Below are 20,314 nucleotides of genomic sequence, written 5' to 3' on the forward strand. Positions count from 1 at the left end.
AATATACCTCTCTGTTGATATCACATACAATATCAAGAATTTCACACATATTATCCAGACACTGACATTTAGCACTTGGTCTATAGCATGCTTCCCACAAAAATTGGCTTTAGGTGAGGCAGGTGAACCTGTAGCCATATTACTTCAACAGTATTTAACATGAGATCCGCTCTAAGCTTTACAGGAATATGCCTCTGAATAGCATATTACTGTACAGTCAGTGTTCCAATTTAGACGTTTATCTGTGCCCAAATCTGCCATTTTCAACCCGTACACGGGTATGAATGTAAAGGGCGATATTTCAGTCATGGGATTTTTGGCTTTAACCCCTGGGGCTATAACACCACTGTACATCATGTGTTTGATGGGGTTCCTAGAAACACTTTTATTTCATCCTAATGGTACTGATTAGACTGGCATCTGATGGGTGTAATTGGTTTATTTGGGCTGACCTAATTTAAATGGAGCTGTGCAACATCCCCTGTTTTGGAGAAGCCTGTGTTTGATTCATTTCATCTGGTTCAAACCCACAGCACAGGTCCTGTCCCTTGACTCGAATGGCTGCTGTTCACCAGAGCATGTAACCAAAGGGGTTGCACCTAATAAAAAATCTAATTGTGGCCATCCCCATGTGTATTGCTATTGATTACCTACAGTCCCATGCAAATGAATATGTTTTGACACTCCTATGATGTAAATATTGCTTTTCATGAACAGGACCTCTGACGTGATTTGGAGCATGTGAAGGAGGTTAAAATGTAACATTGTTTGCAGTTTGGTGTTTCATTTCCTAATGGAGAGCAGCAGAACTCAGGCACTGCTGTCACTAGCTCTAATCAACAGCGTGGAAACATTGGATTGATTCATTTGAAAGTAGCTCAGCCGAGTTTCCACCTCCGGCTTTGTGAAAAAAAAATGTGTCACCTCCCCCTGCTATAAGATACAAGTATCCAAAGTTAAAGGATGTTTCAGTGGTGAAGTGAGATACATGGCATCTATGGGATTTGAATGTTACAGAATGTTACATTTTTTCTGAGGATGAAGCTCCAATGGTTTGTGTGTATTGGGGAAACAACTCTGTGGTCGGTATGATGAGGATGAAGGGACCCAGGCTAGTGCTGTTTCTGCCTCTGGCACTACTGATCCTGCAGGGCCGAGGCTTTGAGCTGCAGGACACCATCCATGCTCTCATCGAGGAGAACATCCATCTCCACGACCAGCTGGAGAACCTCACTCAGGCCCTCAGAGAGCTCAAACAGCTGCTGTGGCACCATTCCAACGGTCAGCTCTCCTCTCCTTTACTCAATGCGTTTCTAGCTCTACCTCTAATTTTCTCTTTCCTGTTGCCTCAGTTTACTCATATTTTGTGTTCCATCCCTATTTTTCCTCTAACTCTGTACTTCTTTAACCTCATGTTACATTTTTGGTCCAGGCGTTCATCTCCTTTTCCACGCTCCTCTCTGCAGATACAACATTTATTTTCTCTCCTTGGCACCCTCTCCGACACTGAAATAGAGTTTCTGAAGTATTTGTGCTGATCATACATTAGAACATAATTAAATATGTGAAATTGAATTTCATGTAGATGATCAAAGTAGGATTTTCAAGATTAGGGAATTTAACACACTATATATTGCACAGTTACTAGAGTTATTGACTGACGTTACATCTGTTTCCAGAGTGCATTTTAACTTGGTATAATAAGCATAATTATTTTGTGTTTTGGATACAGACCCTAACCATGAGCATGACGAGGATATTCAGCATCTCTGGGATGAATGGTCAGAACATGGTCAGTAACCAATCTGGTTTCTCCTTTCCTCTCTCCTCTGCAAATCTAACCATTGCACACTGTATAGCCAGCCAAATATCTGCGGTGAATACATGAACAGATCTAGAGCAAGGGCACTGCATTCAGAGAACAGGGGAAAGAGATGGCATAGGCTGTTAGTCCACATTGATCATATGCCTAAATTAAGCAACTGGGTCACAGAGGTGGTGTTACAACCATTGGGCCAATACCACAGGCAAGGTTTTTTGTACATCAAATCTTCTACCGAACACCAACATTACTGCAAAATATAATTGTATTGGGACAAGATATCCATACAAATAAATGTAAGCCCATGATTTCAGTGGTTTGTTTGATGTAATGCAGTCTTAAATATGCAGAGATATATGCTGACACTTCTGAAAAGTGAAGCATACATATGTATTTGGAATGTGAAGCTAAAATTGTTTTGGCTCTATACTCCAGGATTTTGGATTTGAGATTGAATGATGAATATGAAGCGACAGTACTGAATGTCACCTTTAATTTGAGGGTATTTTCAAATGTATTTTTTGGTTTTGACTCCAAAATGTAACATTATATTCATAATAAGTTACTTTTGAGCACTGTGTTGAGCACTGTAACTACTGTGAGGGAGGTCTACCTGGTAGTAGTTGTAGGTTTTTACAGTACCCAAGATCAGTCTGTGATTTTATTTGACCATGGGGAAAAAGAGCTACTATGTAAATACCACAACGCAGGTTTGATTGAATTGAGCCCATAGTCACTGTACGAATGATCAAGGTTGTTTTCTCTCTTGCAGGCATCAGTGCAGAGACCCATCTCCTGTTGGAGCGTGCTCTGTGTGGACATGACGCCCATGGTTCAGCCAGTCCTCTCCATGTGCACACCCCCCTCTTTTTGATAACGCTCCCCTGTATCACTGTCCTCCTGCTGGGAGCTTTTTAGGCTACATTGACTGGTTTAGATTGGCTGTCATCATTGGTTGGACAATGTCTACAGGGCTTTTTGCAATCTGCAAAGGAACATATTGGTGATTAGAGAAAGCTCTTTCAGAATAATAATATGGTGCTCTTGAAACCGCAGTATTTGGGTTGCTGGCTGATTAACTGACCATTTAAAATGCTTGTCTTGAAATAAGACCTTCAATCGTATTATAATTAATCAATGTGATACTTTGTTTGGTCTGCTATGAACTATATGTAGTGAAATGTATTTATGCACTTTTAGTGTATTTGGAAATCACAAAATCCCCAGCGAGGCAATGTTTTTTTTATGCATGAATGCCTCATTGATTTTTCAGCTGTCTTAAACAGACCAACAATGTGATATTGTTAGCTTAGCATAGCTTTGAGCTTTCTATTTCTGTAAATATGTGCAGTCACTTGTGTTGGACACAATATGGGCTGCGTCCCGATTCTCCACCCTTCTCCCAAAGTGTGCACACTTCCAATCATGTCTTTAAAAGCAATGGATTGGTGTAATCATTGTCTAGAGAGAGTTTCCACCATTGCTGAATTCATGACAAATTCGATAAGTGTGAATGTGCACACTTTGGAAAAAGGGTGGAGAATCGGAATGTAGCCATGGTCTCCCTGCAGTGATATACAAAAATGTCACAGAAAAAAAAAAGTGTCTGAATAAAACTTACAAACCAAGATACAATTTTTGCACCAAGTTGTTCAAATGTTCACTACTTCACTGTCAGTAAATCAGGAGTAATTGTAAATGGTGAACAACTTCTGAGATAAAAGGTGTGTATTATTGCCATTTTAACATACCCCAGAAGAAGCACCATGCAATGCGAATGCCTACTACCCCTTAACCAAAAGACACCAGGTGTAGCCTAAGTCAAATCAAGCAAGTTTATTTTATCCATCATTTTAACAGGTTTGAAATGGGCAAACATATAAAAAGGTATAAAACTAACATGTCCCTTTGGACAGGTAATTTTCTACAGGGTGAGCTAGTCTTGATAAACATGCACAAATAAGAGACATTGGACCAGAAAAAAACAATGCGTTGTCACAATTAAAGAATAAATAAGTTACAGCTTAAACAACAAAAAAATTACATGTACTGGGTAATGTCTGCATATCATTGTGTAAAACAAATAATAGGTCTCAGTCTTGGTTTATTCATGCAACTATTTAAACTAACAAGATATGTAATGAAGCATGTAACTTATGTGAATAAAGGTCATCATGCATAGGGAATGTATAGGTCTTTAGGACCTGTCGATCATATCAACCAACTTCACAAGCCACAGGCAAATTCAAATCTGGACCTTGAAGCCAGTTCCACTGCTGTTTTTCATTATTTCCCTCGAATCAGGCACCGATTTAGACCTGGGACACCAGGTGGGTGCAAATAATTCTCAGGTAGAACAGGTCATGGCTAGAGGGACACACTCTTTTCACAACACTTTGATACAAAGTGATTTTCGTAACAGGTTAGGAGAGCATTTTCGCTAACCTTAACCTCTGTCTCCTAACCTGCTACGAAAAAGTCACTTCGGTATCTAAGTGGGTGAAAAGAGTGTTTCCCCATGGCTAGAAGGGCTGCAGCTAATGTCAAAGTGACATCAAAAGTTGCATGTTCGAGTGGCGTTGGGGAAATCTTTCCATTTTAGCTAACCCTAACCCTTCTCCTAACCTGCTACGTTCATTTTTCTAACCTACTTTGTAAGTTCTCCTAACCTGCTAGGAAAAGTCACTTCTGACATTAGCTGCATACCATCTAGTCAACCGGTTGAGCAGCACTACTCAGGACCTCCAGACTCAGATTTTAATACCCCTGCATTAGTTTTAATTTTTTTATTAGCATTTTGCAGTTATTGCCAATATGGTACAGCTCTATCTCCGTTTAAAACTGAGCGACTCCACAACATGCAATTACTTCCTGTTACGCCCATGACAAAAATTCACACCATCGTCAAAGGGAGAGTCGCAAATTTGTCCAGAAGGTATTTGCGGGAAGTAATCGCATGTTGAGTTTCTCAATTTCAAACAACTCTGGCGCTATCAAGCACTGACTAGCCCAGAGATAATGTGGTAGTGGAAACCACGCTATTGAATGTCCTGAGAGCATTCAATAGTCAGTCTTAGTTGTAGGTCATCACACACCTTTATAAGTGTGTGTGAGTACATAGGGGCTCTTCTCCATGTCGACTGTGTACGTAGGGGTTCTAGTCTGTTGACTGTGTGTGTGTATACACATAGGGGTTCTAGTCTGTTGACTGTGTGTGTATGTGTGTGTGTGTGTACACATATGGGTTCTAGTGTGTCGACTGTGTGTGTGTGTGTACATAGGGGTTCTAGTCTGGCGACTGTATGTGCAGGACAGTTCTCTAGTCTATGTCGAGGTCAGAGTCGTCGTCGTCGTCGCTCTGTGTGATGGCTCCGTTGCGGATGGTCTTAGCGACAAGGACAGGTTTGTCCGGCAGCAGCCCATATTCCTGCAGCAGCGCCTCCACATCCACAGCATAGAAATCCTCTCCCAGCTGGTCTGTGATGCGCACAAAGTTCCCAATCAGGTCTCCTCCTTTGTACACCAGCAGGGCTGGCAAGGCGCTGCCCCTGAACTGGGCACTGGTGCCGATAACAGAGCCACGCACGCTACAGAACTTGACAAGGGGGTATTCCTGTGCCAGGCACAGCAGGCTGCCCATCATGGCCTCGCAGGCAGGCACCTCGCCCTCGTAGATGTGGATCATTACCAGGCAGGCCTTGTCCTCCTTGTCCACAGCCTCCAGGAACTCCTCGCCACTGTTGAGCTCGTAGACCTGCTCGAAGCGCTTACCGCGTAACACCTTCCGCCGCATCTCCTCGATGCGCTGCTTCCTGTACTGCTGGAGGAAGTCCTCATCGTCCTCGTCTTCCTGGAGCATGTTGTACTCCTGCATGGTCATCTGAGGGATGGGGAGGACACACACTCAATAACAACTCTTCTGAGAGACTCAATTCCATTTTACATCTTAACATTTTCTCTTTTTTGTTTGTGTGTCATTCAAATGTTGGCATCCTCACCTCAAATGTATGTCTTATTGGTATACGGAACTATTATGCTGCAAAGCGTTCTGTATCTCTCTCCCCATTCTTCACTCACCTTGTGTTGGATCTTGTCCTGCATCTCTTTCTGTTTAATGGCGTCGGCTTCGTCATCCAGGTCGGAGCGGCAGGTCATGGACAGCTTCTTGATGAGTTTCTCCATCTCCTCCTTCTGCTCCTGCTTCTGCTCCACCTTCAGCTGCTTGTACTTCCTCCAGTCATTAATCACCCCCTTGGGCCCTGCACACGCACCATCATCATCATCACTTTGCTACAACTGTGCCAATGTATTGATGCAGCTGCCTACAACAACACTTCTTCATAGTCACGTCTTCAACACATCTTCATAGTCATGGCATCTTCAACAAAATGTTCAAATTAAAAACGTATTGTGTAGAACAGATTTTTCTCAATCTCGGTCATGAAAAATAAAGAATTGTGTTCATAAAATGTATGCACCGCAACAATGTAAACCCCAGGTGTGTGTTACCTGTGTTGACGGCGCTGCCGTCGGCGCTGTATTCTAGCTCAGGCTCCAGTACATCTGGGTTGCGGATGGTCTTGTGCTCCCCATCGTCATCCTCCTTGTCACTTTCCTCATCCTCACTGCTGCTATAGTAGTACTGCAGCTTCTCCCCCAGGATCTTGTCGTCCAACGTTGTCATGACTTCACACCTAAGAAGTGGGGAAGAGTTCAGTTCTGAGGGAAGAGGACTGGAGGCAAGCAATCCACGCAGCAAATAAAATACTTTGAACAGGCAAACTAATTGGCTAAGCATAATGGTGTAATGTTTCAGTATGAGAGTAAGTGAATCTGAGGCAACTTTGTAAGGTCATTGTTGACATTGTGCATGCCCACTAGTCACTATACACAGTCATTCTGAAGAGTTGAATACCACTTAAAAATGTCCATTGTGTACGTAATCACTGGCTACCTGGGTTATTGTCCATTGTGTACATAGTCACTGGCTACCTGGACATTGTCATGACAGTGCACCTTGGGCAATGTTTTTGTGACTGAACTGAAATTGGATAACTTCTCAAATAACAAATAGCCTAACTTACTGTAAATAACTAGACTAATCAAATAGCCTATCTTTTTGAGGAAATGTAATTATGACCTAATTATAACAAAGCATACACAAATGGTCAATTATGTTCTGACAAGCTAACCTAGTAGCCTACATAATTTACAAGTAGAATAATAACTATTAGTCTCTCTAATATCCTCTCTAGACAGACGGATTGCTTCCGGCAATGTACCAATGCTCCGGATTAATGGTCATGTCTAGATGGGATACCGTTTATGTCAAATTGACTTCAAAAAGTTGCATTTTAGCTAACCCTAACCCTTTTCCTAACCTGCTACGTTAATTCTCCTAACCTGCTACAAAAAGTCAATTCTGACAAAAGCTGTATACCATCTAGACAAAACCCATCTTAAAACATCTGTAGAAGTTCCAGCATCAGTCGGGTCAGAGGACGAGTCGGAAATGGGTCGCTTCTTGCCCTGGCCTAGCTAAACAGGAGCACAATTTCCACCAGCATTTTAAGCCCCACCTACCCAAAATCGTGATTTGTTGGGAGAGTTGTCTTTCTGAAGAGGACCCCACCCCCCCACACAGTCCTTACCTTCCTAACAGTACTAAGCATATGTTGGTAGGACTTATAGTTTTAAAACCTAAATGTACTTTGAGAGTAGTATATAATATTTATACATAGTTTAGAAAATGCCACCAGAGGGCATTAGAGTTCGAGGTTTTACACTTAACCTAGTACGCTACATTTTTACATTTTAGTCATTTAGCAGACGCTCTTATCCAGAGCGACTTACAGTTAGTGAGTGCATACATTATTTTTATTTATTTTTCATACTGGCCCCCCGTGGGAAACGAACCCAGAACCCTGGCGTTGCAAACGCCATGCTCTACCAACTGAGCTACACCCGGCCATTCCCTCCCCTACCCTGGACGACGCTGGGCCAATTGTACGCCGCCCCATGGGTCTCCCGGTCGCAACCGGCTACAACAGAGCCTGGATTCGAACCAGGATCTCTAGTGGCACAGCTAGCACTGCGATGCAGTGCCTTAGACGACTGCGCCACTCGGGAGGTAGTGGCACAGTGGTCTAAGAGTGAACACTTTGCACTAAACACATTAGGACATCACTTAAGCCTTTTGGCAGTAGAAAATGGGGCAATGAGATCATTAGGTCTACCACCTGCATTCAGAAGGCAGTAATCTGCTAGATTAACACAAATGTAATCTCAGGGGATTAAAAAAGACACAAAGTGACCAAATAGTCTGTCAAGTGCGAAGCTTTCACCCAAGGCTGTCCTAATATAGCCATAGTGCAGTCCGACTAGACAATCCACCGCCAGGATAGGACATCTTTAGCTCTAAGTGCTGCATTGAATCCCATGTAGGCTAATCCATTAGCACAGATGGGGGGGCATGTACCTCTAGGCTAACTCAAATTCCTGTCACTAAACACTACTCTGAAGATGGCCAGCACAATGGATCACAAAGAAGCAGCGGACACTCAGGCCAAACTGCCTGGAGGTCTCTGGTTTGGATTATGTAATGTTACCGTCAGTAACTCGCTAGCAAGTTGTATTAAATAACAGAGAGACAACTTTTCTATTAATAAAACACACAATCAATAAATATATATTATATATACACACTACCGTTCAAAAGTTTGGGCACTTAGAAATGTCCTTGTTTTCGAAAGAAAAGCAATTTTTTTGTCCATTAAAATAACATCAAATTGATCAGAAATACAGTGTAGACATTGTTAATGTTGTAAATGGCTATTGTAGCTGGAAACGGCTAATGTATTTGTCCTCTTGCTCAGTTGTGCACTGGGGCCTCCCACTCCTCTTTCTATTCTGGTTAGAGACAGTTTGCGCTGTTCTGTGAAGGGAGTAGTACACAGCGTTGTACGAGATCTTCAGTTTCTTGGCAATTTCTCGCATGGAATAGCCTTCATTTCTCAGAAAAATAATAGACTGACGGGTTTCAGAAGAAAGTTATTTGTTTCTGGCCGTTTTGAGCGTGTAATCAAACCCACAATTGCTGATGCTCCAGATACTTAACTAGTCTCAAGAAGGCCAGTTTTATTGCTTCTTTAAATCAGCACAACAGTTTTCAGCTGTGCTAACATAATTGCAAAAGGGTTTTCTAATGATCAATTAGCCTTTTAAAACGATAAACTTGGATTAGCAAACACAACGTGCCATTGGAACACAGGACTGATGGTTGCTGATAAAGGGCCTCTGTACGCCTATGTAGATATTCCATAAAAAAATCGTCCGTTTCCAGCTACAATTGCCATTTACAACATTAACAATGTCTACACTATATTGCTGATCAATTTGATGTTATTTTAATAGACAAATAAATTGCTTTTCTTTCGAAAACAAGGACATTTCTAAGTGATCCCAAACTTTTGAACGGTAGTGTATATACATACATAAAGTGTTTAAAATGCTGAAAATTCACTATCAGGATCCATATTTTGGTTTTAAGGTTAAGGACACCTTATATTTAAAGCCTTTTGGAGTCCACATTTTACAGTAAGGGTGTGTTTGTAAATTCACTCTGGAGTGCCAGAGTGCGCTCTGGGCGTTCGTCAAATCAGAGCGTTGTCAGATTGTCCATTCTAAAATTGTGAGCGTTTCCCTCTCGGAGCGTTCAGAGCGCACGCTGGAAGCTCTGGACGAGTAGGGTTGATCTGAGTGTTCTGACCTCACAACGGCAGTCAAGCACTAGTTGTGTTCGAATACCCATTCTAACATACTGTATACTACATACAGTAGAAGTCGGAAGTTTACATACACCTTAGCCAACCACATTTAAACTCAGTTTTTCACAATTCCTGACATTTAATCCTAGTAAAAATTCCCTGTCTATTAGGATCACCACTTTATTTTAAGAATGTGAAATGTCAGAATAATAGTAGAGAGAAGGATTTATTTAAGCTTTTATTTCTTTCATCACGTATGTATTTTGGCCCATTCCTCCTGACAGAGCTGGTGTAACTGAGTCAGGTTTGTAGGCCTCCTTGCTCGCACACGCCTTTTCAGTTCTGCCCACAAATTGTCTATAGGATTGAGGTCAGGGCTTTGTGATGGCTACTCCAATACCTTGACTTTGTTGTCCTTAAGCCATTTTGCCACAACTTTGGAAGTATGCTTGGGGTCATTGTCCATTTGGAAGACCCATTTGCGACCAAGCTTTAACTTCCTGACTGATGTCTTGAGATGTTGCTTCAATATATCCACATAATGTTCCTTCCTCATGATGCCATCTATTTTGTGAAGTGCACCAGTCCCTCCTGCAGCAAAGCACCCCCACAGCATGATGCTGCCACCCCCGTGCTTCACGGTTGGGATGATGTTCTTCGGCTTGCAAGCTCACCCTTTTTTCCTCCAAACATAACGATGGTCATTATGGCCAAACAGTTCTATTTTTGTTTCATCAGACCAGAGGACATTTCTCCAAAAAGTACGATCTTTGTCCCCATGTGCAGTTGCAAACCGTAGTCTGGCTTTTTTAATGGAGGTTTTGGAGCAGTGGCTTCTTCCTTGCTGAGCGGCCTTTCAGGTTATGTAGATATAGGACTTGTTTTACTGTGGATATAGATACTGTTGTACCTGTTTCCTCCAGCATCTTCACAAGGTCCTTTGCTGTTGTTCTGGGATTGATTTGCACTTTTCGCACCAAAGTCCGTTCATCTCTAGGAAACAGAACGCGTCTCCTTCCTGAGCGATATGACGGCTACGTGGTCCCATGGTGTTTATACTTGCGTACTATTGTTTGTACAGATAAACGTGGTACCTTCAGGCGTTTGGAAATGTCTCCCATTCTCCTATTTGTGACGTAAATTGAGTGTATAGTATGCTTATTGGTCATAGTATGGATACAGTTAGTATGCCAAAAGTTCCCCGATGTGGTACTACATTTGCCAAAATACAAAGTAATACAAGCAGTGGACACTATTTCCGTGCTTTTAGGGACCATAATGCAGTTCTTCAGAAAATGGGCATGGCTTCACAATGTTTTCAGATTTGAAGAAAATTGTGGAAAATATGCAGCCTAAGTCCAACGAGAGCGGATACAAATTAATTACTTTAACTAATTATGACAAATGTTAAGAAAATGTTGAGCAATGTAATAAAGTAATGACATTTCAAATAAGTTACCTTGCACGTTATGTTGGCTGACAATTTGTTAGCTACTCTATCCTTACGAACTCATATCATTACAGCAGTATGTACTGGTATCTTAGCTAGCTACCTAAAGTTAGTTGGCTACTAATACATCGAACTTGCCAATATCTTAACTATATGCTATCTAACTAACTACCCAATGTTTATTTACTTGATTATTCCCGTCATTCTTAGTTTAGCTAAGTGGTATAGTCGTTTTGTGTTCTCAATGGACATTCGGGTGCGTTCGTAAATTCACTATGGCCATCTACTCCGATTTCAGAGCACCCTCGTCTGAGTGTACCTTTGCCAAAGCGCAGAATAACTGATGAATTTACGAACGCTCAACACCAGTTAAATATGGCTGGAATCAGTAAACGTCGGCAAAAAATGCGTAATTAAATTGTTGCCAGCAGCACAGTTACAGGATGGCGTAGTAGTGCAGTTGTGTTTTTATCATCTGTCTGTAAATAGCCTGTAAATACCCTATTTTTCGTACATTTTTCGTACATATTTCCCTATCAGACTTTTCATCCTTCTACAAGATATACTTTCCTGCAACCCGCCTCACTCAACGTGGAACGGATTCTATTATTGACTTACCTTTATCTAGAATCTAGAATCTCCAGTTGAAACTAGCTAGCCAGCTAACTAGCTTCTTGCTATTTGCTATTAGCCGCAGCTAGCGGTGTTTCACCCAGAACATTGGATTTTTTTCTGCGGGATTAATTTGAATCACTGGACATTGATCACCGGATATTTGGCCAGTCTGCACAGCGCGTTATCGACCCAGAACATATCAGTTTTTCCGCCGGAATCACTGAATCACTGGACCTTTAACTCCGGATTCATCGCTACCAGCTAGCTACCACCAGCCAGCTACAACAAAACAGACGCTGTGGTCTGGCTAATCATCCTGAGCTAAGCCCATCGCCCATCTCCCGGCTATCTACCTCTCTGTCAACCGGACGGGACCACCTAGTGTTGACACGGAGCCCCGCCGATCCTACACGACTGGTTTGCCGACGAAATCGTCTGATGTGGTTACGACGTTAACCACGAAGATTCCATCCATCTGCTAGCCCTGGCCCGCTAGCACACGCTAGCCGTGGCCTCTTACTAGTGCTTCACCACCGGACCTTATGATAACTCAGCTATACAGCTGATATCTGCTGGACTGTTCCTTTTTACGGTACTACATCCTGTTTATGTTTAGCCTCAGCCCAAACATGGTTAGTTTATTGTTGTTTCGGTTATTTCTAATTGTACTATATCACTGTAGACCCCCCAGCCTAGCTAAACCTGCCTAAACCTGTAGACCCCCCAGCCTAGCTAAACCTGCCCCTCCCCCCATACACGTGGAGACCGACTCAATTGATGCCTCCAGCGATGCTATCTCTTTCATTGTTACCCAACGCTTAGGTTTACCTCCACTTTACTCATATCCTTCCATATCCTTGTCTGTACATAATGCCCTGAATCTTTTCTATAACACCCGGAAATCTGCCCCCTTTATTCTATGTACCCAACGCACTAGAAGACCAGTTCTTAAAGCCTTTAGCCGTATCCTTATTCTAGTCCTCCTCTGTTCCTCTGGTGATGTAGAGGCTAACCCAGGCCCTGCAGCCCTCAGTATCACTCCTACTCCCCAGGCGCTATCATTTGATGACTTCTGTAATCGCAAAAGTCTTGGTTTCTTGCACATAAATATCAGAAGTCTACTTCCTAAGTTTGAGTTATTCACTGCGTTAGCACACTCTGCCTACCCTGATGTTCTAGCAGTGTCTGAATCCTGGCTCAGGAAGGCCACCAAAAATTCTGAAATTTCCATCCCCAACTATAACATTTTCTGTCTAGATAGAACTGCCAAAGGGGGTGGAGTTGCAATCTACTGTAGAGACAGCCTGCAGAGCTCTATCATACTATCCAGGTCTGTGCCCAAACAGTTTGAGCTTCTACTTCTAAAAATCCACCTTTCCAGAAATAAGTCTCTCACTGTTGCCGCTTGCTACAGACCCCCCTCAGCCCCCAGCTGTGCCCTGGACACCATATGTGAATTGATTGCCCCCCATTTATCCTCAGAGTTTGTACTGCTTGGTGACCTAAATTGGGATATGCTTAATACCCCAGCCATCCTACAATCCAAGCTAGATGCCCTCAACCTCACGCAAATTATCAACGAACCTACCAGGTACAACCCTAAATCCGTAAACATGGGTACCCTCATAGATATCATCCTGACTAACATACCCTCTAAATACACCTCAGCTGTCTTCAACCAGGATCTCAGCGATCACTGCCTTATTGCCTGCGTCCGTAACGGGTCCGCGGTCAAACGCTCCCTAAAACACTTTAGCGAGGAGGCCTTCCTAATTGACCTGGCCCAGGTATCCTGGATGGATATAGATCTCATTCCGTCAGTAGAGGATGCCTGGTTGTTCCTTAAAAGTAATTTCCTCTCAATCTTAAATAAACATGCCCCATTCAAAAAATACAGAACTAAGAACCGATATAGCCCCTGGTTCTCCTCAGACTTGACTGCCCTTGACCAGCACAAAAACATCCTGTGGCGTACAGCATTAGCATCAAATAGCCCCCGCGATATGCAACTTTTCAGGGAAGTTAGGAACCAATATACACAAGTAGTCTGGAAAGCGAAGGCTAACTTTTTCAAACAGAAATTTGCATCCTGTAGCACTAACTCCAAAAAGTTTTGGGACACTGTAAAGTCCATGGAGAATAAGAGCACTTCCTCCCAGCTGCCCACTGCACTGAGGCTAGGAAACACTATCACCACCGATAAATCTACAATAATCGAGAATTTCAACAAGCATTTTGCTACAGCTGGCCATGCTTTCCATCTGGCTACCACTAACCCGGCCACCAACTCTGCACCCTCTGCTGCAACTTGCCCATGCCCCCCCCGCTTCTCCTTCACACAAATTCAGACAGCTGATGTTTTGAAAGCGCTGCAAAATCTGGACCCCTACAAATCAGCTGGGCTAGACAATCTGGACCCTTTCTTTCTAAAACTAGCCGCCGAAATTGTCGCTACCCCTATTACTAGTCTGTTCAACCTCTCTTTCATAACGTCTGAGATCCCCAGAGATTGGAAAGCTGCCGCGGTCATCCCCCTCTTCAAAGGGGGTGACACTCTAGATCCAAATTGCTACAGACCTATATCCATCCTGCCCTGCCTTTCGAAAGTATTCGAAAGCCAAGTTAACAAACAGATCATCGACCATTTCGAATACCACCGTACCTTCTCCGCTATGCAATCCGGTTTCCGAGCTGGTCACGGGTGCACTTCAGCCACGCTCAAGGTCCTAAACGATATTATAACCGCGATTGATAATAGACAGTACTGTGCAGCCGTCTTCATCAACCTGGCCAAGGCTTTCGACTCTGTCAACCACCGCATTTTTATTGGCAGACTAAATAGCCTTGGTTTCTCAAATGACTGCCTCGCCTGGTTCACCAACTACTTCTCAGATAGAGTTCAGTGTGTCAAATCGGAGGGCCTGTTGTCTGGACCTATGGCAGTCTATGGGGGTGCCACAGGGTTCAATTCTTGGGCTGACACTTTTCTCCGTGTATATCAATGATGTCGCTCTTGCTGCTGGTGACTCTCAGATCCACCTCTACGCAGACGACACCATTTTGTATACATCTGGCCCTTCATTGGACACTGTGTTAACAAACCTCCAAACGAGCTTCAATGCCATACAACAATCCTTCAGTAGCCTCCAACTGCTCTTAAGCACTAGTAAAACTAAATGCATGCTTTTCAATCGAACGCTGCTGGCACCCGCCCACCCGACTAGAATCACCACTCTCGACGGGTCTGACCTAGAGTATGTGGACAACTACAAATACCTAGGTGTCTGGTTAGACTGTAAACTCAACTTCCAGACTCACATAAAGAATCTCCAATCCAAAGTTAAATCTAGAATCGGCTTCCTATTTCGCAACAAAGCCTCCTTCACTCATGCTGCCAAACATGCCCTCGTAAAACTGACTATCCTACCGATCCTTGACTTCGGCGATGTCATTTACAAAATAGCCTCCAACACTCTACTCAGCAAATTGGATGTAGTCTATCACAGTGCCATCCGTTTTGTCTCCAAAGCCCCATACACTACCCACCACTGTGACCTGTACGCTCTTGTTGGCTGGTCCTCACTACATGTTCGTCGTCAAACCCACTGGCTCCAGGCCATCTATAAATCACTGCTAGGCAAATCCCCGCCTTATCTTAGCTCATTGGTCACCATAGCAGCACCCACCCGTAGTCTGCGCTCCAGCAGGTATATCTCACTGGTCATTCCCAAAGCCAACACCTCCTTTGGCCGCCATTCCTTCCAGTTCTCTGCTGCCAATGACTGGAACGAATTGCAAAAATCTCTGAAGCTGGAGACTCTTTTCTCCCTCAATAACTTTAAGCATCAGTTGTCAGAGCACCTTACCGATCACTGCACCTGTACACAGCCCATCTGAAATTAGCCCACCCAACTACCTCATCCCTATATTGTTATTTATTTTGCTCTTATGCACCCCAGTATCTCTATTTGCACATAATCTCTTGCACATCTAGCATTCCAGTGTTAATACTATTGTAATTATTCTGTACTATAGCCTATTTATTGCCTTACCTCCATAACTTGCTTCATTTGCACACACTGTATATATATATTCTGTTGTATTTCTGACTATGTTTTTTACCCCATATGTAACTCTGTTGTTTTTTATTGCACTACTTTGCTTTATCTTGGCCAGGTCGCAGTTGTAAATGAGAACCTGTTCTCAACTGGCTTACCTGGTTAAATAAAGGTGAAATAAAAAAATAAAAATAAACAGTCACCAATGCTCTGGATAACATGAACACAGCACAACCAGCTCTGCTGGGGCCATTAAAATGGTCAGAGTTAGGTGTTCTCTCATTTGTGTATGGAAGTAGCTAGCAAGGTCAGAACGCTCGGATCAACCATACTCCTCGGCCAGAGTGTCCAATGTGCGTTCTGAACGCTCTGAATTTACAAAACGGACAATCTGACAACGCTCTGAATTTACAAACACCCAGAGCGCAATCTGGCACTCCAGATTGAATTTAATACCACACCCGAAGTCGTAAAATGTCTAGCTAGTAATTTGTAATGCTAACAAGCTAGCAAGAGGTTGCATAGCAACAGCACCAACTTCCGGTAGACAGGTGAAGCGCTAGTATGCTCAACTGAAAGGATACAGTTTGTTTACAGTATACTAAAATGAACTAATAGTATATAGTATGTAGTATATACTCATTAAGTATGTAGTATACAGTATGTTAGTATGGATATTCGAACACAGCTGTTATATACTTCGTATTTTGGCGAATGTAGTATGACATCCGGGAACTTTTGGCATACTAACTATATCCATACTATGACCAATAAGCATACTATACACTCAATTTACGTCACAAATAGTGCGGTTAGTATGAGTATTCGAACACAGCTAAGCACTCAAGCTAACTGGCTAAAGTTGGCTAGTTTGCTAGCTACTTCCAGACATAAATGAGATCATACCTCACTCCGACCATTTTACTCACCTTAGCAGACCTGGTTAGGCTGTTTTCTATGGAACGCGGTGTGGGTCTTTGCGTGTCAGAAAAGATACACGTCAAATAACACTATTTGACACGTCAAATAAGCTTTTAATTTGACACGTCAAATAACACAATCCTATTATAGAATGTTGTGTGTGCTGAATTTGCATGTGCAAGCCAAGTGCAACCATTACGATCACTGTCAAAGCTGTACAATCCTGCGTTGGTAATAAGGCATTATTTGTTCGATCGATTGGGAAAACGTCTGTGTGAGCATTTGAAATAAGATCAGGATCAAACGAGCAGGATCAAAACAGTTTGCAAATATCTTTGATACAGATGTTATTAGCAACTTCTGGGTTAGCTAGCTAGCTTTAGCTTGGTACCTAGCTAGCACCAATGCAACAAGCCTGAAAACAATGATCAATAGAAACTAATGCTCTCTAGGTGTCACTTAGTAGACTGATACCCCATGTCATTGATCCACAATCATAGGTAAGGCTGTACAGTGAAATAAGTATGCCCCCAATGCAATTCTAAAGTCTAATACGTCGAGTGTGATTTCAACAGATATTTCCAAATTAACAAATTATTGACTTTTGTTGAACATTCCAACCTCGTTTAGCATGATCTACTCCATTATGGCATGATTCCACTATTTGAATTCATTTGCGTCACATTCATTGAGACTTTTAGTTTGAAGGTGAACCGCAAATTCCACCATCGAGGCTAATCCTTATTGTGGCTAGCTTCACATAAGTGCCCACCATTAACCAAATAATAACTGTCTTATAAATTAGGGGTATTTTAGATTATGACACCTAGCTAGATAGTCAGCTAGCTAACTATAGCTACTGAAACAGATTGTCGTTTTGCTATGTTTTTGGGGAAGAACATTGTTTGCATCCATCAGCTAGCTAGCTTTTTTTGACCAGCACCAAAGCACTCACAGGCGGCCCAGTCCTCCTGCATCTTTTTACTAACTTTTTGTCTCTCCCACGACGTTATTCCTCTCTCCTACAGCGTCCATCACAATTACATGCACAATTATGCAAATTAGGTGACGACGTGATTTAGCGACTTCTAGCAACTTTTAGGACAGACAATAGCTACTTTCCATACTGAGGAGTTGGCAACACTGCACGAGTCAAAACTTTATCAGCATCATAGCATACGTATCGGTGAATCGTTGTGACATATGAAATAGGAGTGATAGTGTAATCAATGTGTAATAACTACGTAAAAACGAATGAACGTGTTAAATTATTATGTGATGTGAAGTCATATTCAGGTCCTGATTGGTCAACAAGCTTATTTGACGCTTCAAATAGTGTTATTTGACGTGTATCTTTTTTGACACGGAAAGACCCAAACGGAGTTCCATAGTTTTTATGTTATCTAGAGCGTTGGTGATGGTAACTGTGCGGCTGGCAACAGTTTAATTACGTTTTTTTGCCGACGTTTACTGACACCGGTCATATTGAACGGGTGTTGCGCGTTCGTAAATGCATCAGTTATTCTGCGCTCTAAGCACCCAAAATATGAACTGCTATTTCCTGGGGACAGAAAAGGCACCGCATTGTAGGATGACCCAGCTAAACCGGTAATGGTAGTTACCACTGACTACTTGCGCGAACTGTGAAAAATAAAGATGCCCTGGGGAATGATAATAACCAACAAACGTTAGTTGGTGTTCCCGATATGATGTACATTTACCTTCACCTTGAGTCTGTGATATCCACTTTTCGCATGGGTTTCCTACTGTACTTCAAAACCAAGCAGAGATTGCCAGCAAGGAATGACAAAAAGATAGCTATCTAGCTAAGTATAACTCATTCAGTACTAACGTTACTTAGCTAGATAGCTATCTTTTTGTCATTCCTTGCTGGCCTTCTTGGAGCTTAGCTACCAAATGAAACGAGCTGATGTATTGCTAATCAAGCAGATACGGTAGGCTATTGGAATTGGAAATGGGAAATCCAATTAAAGCTGGATTTCCACCAACTATCCTAGTACTAGGCCGTCTTGACGTCTCCAACGTTTGTAGCTAGCTAGGTTCATGGAATTGGTTGTGAGCTAGCTAGCTACAAACTAGCCTGCTAACGCTCAGTGATTCTTGAAATTCTACTTCGACATTTTATTGCAGTCAAATAGTTACTGTTATATGAAGCTATATTGACAAATAATATTATAGCGACCTAGCTTGACCTTACCTCGATTGTATCAACAGCTACCTCCAACGACTGTTTCCAATCCTAATTCCCTTCCCTAGCGCAGCGTTGACATAAAAAACATGATCCGACTTCTTCTTCTTAAAATGTGTATAGGCGGATCGCAACCAAACCGAAAGGTGCATACACCGCCACCTACTCTACTGGAGTGTAAATCCGGGAAGAATAATTGCCCTACCAGCTACCCCTACACCCATTAAAACCACCTGCCAACACAATATCTATTTGCTGTGATTTATGTTCCATTTCTGCGTTACAGTTGATAACCATGGCTATGAACGCTAAGAAGCCAACTTTACTGAAACACGTTATTCCTATCACTCTCTATTGGCCTCGGTCAACTCACAGGGAGCCTCTTCGGATCACTCGCCCTGGACCCATCTTCCTGTACTACTCTCGTCACTGCCTCAGCATATCACACCTGCAGGTTGGGGAGTAACGGATTACAAAAAAACTGTAACTGTAATCCGTTATGTTACCAGCAAAAATATTGTAATCCGATTACAGATACTTTTGAAAAATTACATGATTACTTCTAGGATTACTTTTCAATTCAGAAAGAATGTGACATTTTTTTGTGACTCATTTCTGTTTTGTCAATTACATTCAAATCAGCATTGAAAAAAAGCTCAAATTTAAATTTGTTCCGCCTGAGCGAATCCGACCACAAGTGAGAGACCACCATGATGATGCACAAAATGCGTTTGATGGATTGCAGGAAAAGAGCAGGAATAGGCTTTTGTAGGCTACAGTCCAAGCTACTGCATGTCTTCCAATGGAGCGACTGCTGTCGGCATCCAAAGATTATTACATTTGACATTTTAGTCATTTAGCAGACGCGCTTATCCAGGACGCTTGGAGGTGAGGACGACAGCAGTGGTGTAGCCTACTTGCTGGAATTACAGCAACCAAAAAGATGGTTGCGTTACTTTGGCAAGAGCTTTACTCTCTGCCTGGGTATCAATGGGGGCGCTTTCATTTTTGGACATTGCTAACATGGAACCTTATGTGTCCCGTATGCAAGGTGCTAAAGAGACAAGTGTTGAGCTGTGGACTACTGCTATGATATCGACAGTAAACCGGGTCCTGTGGGGGGTGGGTGGGTGTTTTGTCTTTAGTCTTTTGTCCTAATGGTTGTATTTTTATTTAAAAAATGTAATAGTTGTTTACTGCAAGGGATGATGTGCTAGATGTTGTTGTAATTAAATGTATGTCCTTTAACGTAATGTCTGAAAACAACATTTGATGTACAGTCGTGGTCAAAAGTTGAGAATGACACAAGTATTGATCTTCACAAAGTTCACTGCTTCAGTGTTATGAGATATTTTTGTCAGATGTTACTATGGTATACTGAAATATAATTACAAACATTCCATAAGTGTCAAAGGCTTTTATTGACAATTACATTACGTTTATGCAAAGAGTCAATATTTGCATTGTTGACCC

The 20,314-nt window shown here is 42.3% G+C and overlaps 1 protein-coding gene across 1 annotated transcript; it reads right to left on the minus strand.

Annotated features, from left to right (window-relative positions):
• Positions 1-3,643: 3,643 nt before the first annotated feature.
• pdcl (phosducin-like) lies at positions 3,644-18,960 on the minus strand. The gene is made up of 4 exons (XM_084159690.1): positions 18,851-18,960; positions 6,332-6,516; positions 5,900-6,081; positions 3,644-5,702 (listed from the first exon to the last, which is right to left on the minus strand). The coding sequence occupies exons 2-4, from the start codon at positions 6,504-6,506 to the stop codon at positions 5,142-5,144; spliced, it is 918 nt and encodes a 305-aa protein (XP_084015816.1). The 5' UTR covers positions 6,507-6,516; positions 18,851-18,960; the 3' UTR covers positions 3,644-5,141.
• Between the last annotated feature and the right edge of the window lie 1,354 nt (positions 18,961-20,314).

Source organism: Coregonus lavaretus (assembly GCF_964263955.1).
Source record: "Coregonus lavaretus genome assembly, chromosome: 4".
Taxonomy (NCBI): Eukaryota; Metazoa; Chordata; class Actinopteri; order Salmoniformes; family Salmonidae; genus Coregonus; species Coregonus lavaretus.